At 41.5% G+C, this 5,565-nt stretch overlaps 1 protein-coding gene across 5 annotated transcripts; it reads left to right on the top strand.

Annotated features, from left to right (window-relative positions):
- The first annotated feature begins 2,084 nt into the window (after nt 1-2,084).
- LOC147737232 (uncharacterized) lies at nt 2,085-4,256 on the top strand. Of its 5 annotated transcripts, XM_086920066.1 has the most exons (4): nt 2,280-2,414; nt 2,580-2,981; nt 3,069-3,692; nt 3,861-4,256. In XM_086920066.1, the coding sequence occupies exons 1-4, from the start codon at nt 2,295-2,297 to the stop codon at nt 4,254-4,256; spliced, it is 1,542 nt and encodes a 513-aa protein (XP_086776192.1). In that variant the 5' UTR covers nt 2,280-2,294. The 5 variants fall into 5 exon arrangements, with proteins under 5 accessions (XP_086776038.1, XP_086776246.1, XP_086776192.1 ...); XM_086920022.1 differs by having other exon boundaries at nt 2,280-2,460; nt 2,545-2,981; nt 3,069-4,256; XM_086920120.1 differs by having other exon boundaries at nt 2,265-2,342; nt 2,679-4,256.
- Nucleotides 4,257-5,565: the final 1,309 nt, after the last annotated feature.

Genomic DNA, 5,565 nt, shown 5'->3' with positions numbered 1-5,565 from the left:
GCTCCGCTTGCTCGTCAACTCCTCTTCGGCTCTAATCGATACGCTCTGCACTCAACGCCGAATCACAGGCCGACAACAAATGTGAACACCAACAGAGGGAAGAATTGTGTGTTTCCCCCAGTTGGTGAAAAAAACCAGCATAAGTCTTGGCTGCTTCTGCTGCACCCAGAGTCTTATGCGTCTTTTCAGTCTAATTTTTCTGTCTGGAAAAAGATTGTGTCCTGGTTTTCTGCACCCAGTAAATCCAGGTGCAGAAAAACCTAACAACTGATAATCAAGTGGAATAAAATAAACACTTGAAAGTCCGCCTTCATTTCATTGCCCTTGATTCATACTCTGGACCATAGTTGAGGGATATGTTTAGGCATAGTCCTCGCAGCACACAATAGATTTGCTTGAGGCAGAGGCCAAAACTCAAAAGTCAGGAAACCAGATACAAGTAGGTGGTAACTCAGGGCAGGGGAAAATGCCTGTTGTCCGTGGAGGAGTCATTCCCTTCCCAGAAATCTGCATTACAAATTAATTAATAGTATATATTTTTTAATATTTGTTTGGCGCCAGTCCATATGACTTTCAGAAATGTCTTTGGGATTCTATGTTGCAACTTTATAGGGTACATGTATCCTTTGTGAGCTTAATAAAATGTTGAAAATTCTACAAATCCTCACTCCTACATCCAATTACTCTCATTCTACCATTCTACACTCTACTCTGTCTGAAAAACAGCTCAGCATTTTCAAAATTCTGCATTGATTTGGCTTGTAAATTATATTTTTGGAAATGCACATGTATTAACTATTTAATTTTAATACTATAGGTGATTGAAATTACGGACGAAGAAAGCAAGATTTGAATGTCAGTGCCAGAAGAAGGATTATTTTGAAAAACTGAAGGACATCCAGCATTCTACGTTTAAACAATTTCCAAAAATCTAAGTGTGGCGAGGAAAGTACTATACCTGTAAGTGAAGTCTCTAATTTTGCATTTCATTAACCCAGAGCAAAGCCATATCTGTGCACACAGCATCAGAAATAATGTAGAAAGACTGCTTCAGCATCCTCATCTGAAATATTATCAGAAAGACAAATTGCCTAAGCATGACAGAATAATGTTCATCTAAAGCATCATGTAATTCTAGAGAGGAAGCACACACTGCATAAAAAGTTACAACTAAAGGTTTCTTCTGCATACCATCAAAGAAAAGACGCTGAAAGAAGACTCCGAAGCTGACACGTTAACAACTAAGAGATTGGAAAATCGCCTTTGTTCAACAACCGTTTTTAACCAGTTACGCAAGTTTGAGACTATCTGCCTCGGGATATAACACCTTGACCCACTCTGCTCACTCTTGCGAAAACCTTAAAAATTCACCACTTTATTGTGTTAATGACCATCTCAGATTGTTTCCTTTTTATTGTGTACTGTTCTGTAATTCTATGTAAATCGCCTCAACATTATCTGTTGTGCAGTAGTGATATGTAAAACTGTTAAATATAAAAATGGATTAAAAGAGCACAGTTGCGCTATAGCTAATGTAAATAAATCCTCATCTTCAGAACTACAAACCTTAACCTTACCCCAAACATAGAAAGGGTAGAAGGAACTGATGTTCTGCGACTAATGATCCACAATAGTACTGTGCACGTTCTAACGCCCTCAGTTACTACCATTACATCAGAGCAAAAAGGTACTTATCAGTTTAATCATTAAATATCAGACTAACACCTTATTACTGCATTGCTAAGAACCTATACAAATCGATTTGAGAAAAACTTCAGTCACAAATTAAGTTGCTGCCGGAGAGGCTATAACCTAAAGACTATTATCTGCTAGGAAAATTTCAACAGGTGTTACAGGACTGCTTCCCGACATTTTTTGCTCAATTCAAGTGTTGAGAAATTTACACACAATTTCTTTTAGAGATAAGTGCTGAACATTATCTAAACAAGCCCGACTCTAAAATCGAGGCAAAATAACCGAAGTTGGGGAAAAAAGTTACCTGTGTCAAAAAGATACAGCCATAAATCTTATCTCACAGAATTTGACAGAATGCACACAGGGGTAAACCACTTTCAGTGCAAAGTATGCCAAAAAGTTTCAGGCGTAAATCTTATCTCACTGAGCATATGAGAATCCACACTGGGGGAAAACACTCTCCGTGTAAAGTATGCCAAAAAAGTTTCAGGCGTAAATCTTATCTCACTGAGCATATGAGAATCCACACTGGGGGAAAACACTCTCCGTGTAAAGTATGCCAAAAAAGTTTCAGGCGTAAATCTTATCTCACTGAGCATATGAGAATCCACACTGGGGAAAAACCTTTTCAGTGCTCTGAATGTCAGAAAAGGTTTAGTTTCAAACTGAGTCTATATCGACATGCATTAACCCACTCTGTGGAAAAACCTTACCAGTGCGCTGAATGCCCAAAAAGATTCAACCAAAAATCTCATCTCACTGAACATATGAGAATCCACTCTAGGAAAAAACCTTACCAGTGCTCTGAATGCCCAAAAGATTTAAAACTTAAATCACTACTAATGGCACATGTGAGATTCCACACTGGGGAAAAACCTTATCAGTGCTCTGAATGCCAGAGATGTTTCATTGACAAATGGAGACTCACTAAACATACAAGGACCCACTCTTGGGTAAAACGTTATCGGTGCACTGAATGTGACAAATGTTTCAGTGAAAAAAGCAGTCTCGCTCAGCATATAAGAACCCACACTGGGGAAAAACCTTATCAGTGCTCTGAATGTTACAAATGTTTCAGCCAAAAATGCAATCTCACTGAGCATATAAGAATCCACACTGGGGAAAAACCTTATCAGTGCTCCGAATGCCAAAAATGTTTCAGCCAAAAATCTCATCTCACTGAACATATGAGAATCCACTCTGGGGAAAACCCTTATCAGTGCTCTGAATGCCAGAAAAGTTTTTGTAAGAAACAGAGTCTATCTCGACATGCAATAACCCACTCTGTGGACAAACCTTATCAGTGCCCGGATTGTCAGAAATGTTTCAAAGACAAAAGCAGTCTCACTCAGCATACAAGCTACCACTCTAAGACTAAGGAAAAACTTTATCAGTGCTCTGAATGCCAGAAATGTTTCGGTAATCAAAGCACTCTGACTCAGCATACAAGAACCCACACTGGGGAAAAACCTCATCAGTGCACAGAATGCCAGAAATGTTTCATTGACAAAAACAGTCTCACTCGGCATACAATAACCCACACTGGAGAGAAACCATATCAGTGCACGGAATGCCAGAAATGTTTCAATGAAAAACGCGATCTCACAGTGCATATAAGAACCCACACTGGGGAAAAACCTTATCAGTGCTCTGAATGCCAGAAAAGGTTTTGTTACAGACAAAGTCTTTCTCATCATGCAATGACCCATTCTGTGGAGCAACCTTATCAGTGCTCTGAATGCCAGAAATGTTTCGGTAATCAAAGCACTCTGACTCAGCATATAAGAACCCACACTGGGGAAAAACCTTATCAGTGCTCTGAATGCCAGAAATATTTCCGTTTAAAAAGTAGTCTCACAAAGCACATAAGTACCCACACTGGGGAAAAACCTTATCAGTGCTCTGAATGCCCAAAACGTTTCAACCGTAAATCACTTCTAACTGTACATGTGAGATTCCACACTGGGGAAAAACCTTATCAGTGCTCTGAATGCCAGAAACAATTTAACCGTAAATCACTTCTAACTGTACATGTGAGATTCCACACTGGGGAAAAACCTTATCAGTGCTCTGAATGCCAGAGATGTTTCAGTGACAAAATGAGACTCACTAAACATACAAGGACCCACACTTGGGTAAAACGTTATCGGTGCACTGAATGCAACAAATGTTTCAGTGAAAAAAGCAGTCTCACTCGGCACATAAGAACCCACACTGGGGAAAAACCTTATCAGTGCTCTGAATGCCAGAAATGTTTCAATGAAAAAAGACATCTCACGTTGCATATAAAAACCCACACTGGGGAAAAACCTTATCAGTGCTCTGAATGCCAGAAATGTTTCAGTATAAAAAGTAGTCTCACACAGCACATAAGAACCCACACTGGGGAAAAACCTTATCAGTGCTCTGAATGCCAGAAATGTTTCAGTTTAAAAAGTACTCTCACACAGCACATAAGAACCCACACTGGGGAAAAACCTTATCAGTGCTCCGAATGCCAAAAATGTTTCAGCCAAACATCTCATCTCACTAAACATGTGAGAATCCACACTGGTGAATAAAATTATCAGTGCTCTAAATGTCAGAAAAGATTCAGAGGTAGAGATGGTTACAAGCACCATAAGAAAACACACTGTAGGAAGGTGGATATCTGACTATGGTTACCCCCAACTTTTTGCCTAGTGTTTAGCTGGTTTTCGACTTAGTTGGCCTTGGATCCTGCTATTCAGGGCCCCAGGCTATCGGCTCTCTCCTTAAAATGGACTCCATGTACCTTAGGTACATACACAATTGGATATTGGTTCACCTTATGAGTCCCTGTATAGTGTACCCTAGGTACTCAGGGCATAGGTGCAACCAAGGCCTAGCAGGGGCTGCAGCATGTTTTATGCCACCCCTGGCTGGCCACCCAAATAGGCACAACTGGCTGATCACTCAGCCGGGGCAAGGTCGTGTAATTACCCCTTGCTTAGGTGTAGTATTCCTATACCTACATACATATAGATACATAGTAACCTATAAGTCACTCCTATGGCAGGCCTTAACAATCCTGAAGGCAGAGTGCTTGGTTATATGTGAGATGGTGCTCTAGCATGAGCTGAGCCTGTCTGCAGCGTTCGGAACTACTTCCTTATAGCTGTTCTATGATATTGCCATACTATATACTCTTAAGTGCATTATAATCCTCGCGGTTAATGCTAACTTTGGTTTGGCTTTATCTAAACATGTCGTGTAAGGTGTCATACGCTTTGGAATACTACCCCCTCGCCAATTCTGGAGACGGGGTTAGTATTCCACTCTTCTAGACGGAGAAGACATGTTAGTTCTGACGATCACGGTTAAAGTTAACCAGAGCCCCAGCGTTACAAAATGAACGCTGCTGCCCCAGACACAAGTCTGGCCTCCTGCTGCTGGGAGTCCTTCCAGCTAGGGAGGCCTGGACAATAGGTTTACTGCCTGGAGAGGTGCGAGCACCGCCCCATACAGGAGTTTGTGTATTAGGACAGGGAGGGTTGAAAAGAAACACACTGCCTGGAGCACTCTAGGTGCTCCATGCATACCCCAGTTCAAACCGGTTGCTGGGGCAACCCTGCCCCAGCTCTGGCGCGAAACTGGAGAAAGGAAAGGGTGTGTAACCACCCCCCTTCCTGGTCCCACCTATAGGAGGGACCTAGTAGGTAAACCAGCCCACTTTAGTTGTATAAAGATAGGAGCTGACCCAGGAGACTTTAGATTAATCCTGGAATCGAACTGAAGACGAAACTCTGGACCCTTCGACATTCACCTGAGCTGAAGACTGAAGAATCTCCCTTGTGGCCAAGGAGTGACCACCCTGGGCAACTAGGCCATACAGCGACTTGAAGGCTTGCT

The sequence above is a fragment of the Lissotriton vulgaris genome, chromosome 1_1 (assembly GCF_964263255.1).
Source record: "Lissotriton vulgaris chromosome 1_1, aLisVul1.2, whole genome shotgun sequence".
Classification (NCBI taxonomy): domain Eukaryota; kingdom Metazoa; phylum Chordata; class Amphibia; order Caudata; family Salamandridae; genus Lissotriton; species Lissotriton vulgaris.
Note: the sequence above shows the minus strand (reverse complement) of the source record. Positions and strands in the feature narration are given on the sequence as shown.

Excerpts from the sequence above, each read along its gene's own strand:
- LOC147737232 (XM_086919912.1), top strand. The coding sequence starts at position 2,085 with ATGCCAAAAAGTTTCAGGCGTAAATCTTATCTCACTGAGCATATGAGA.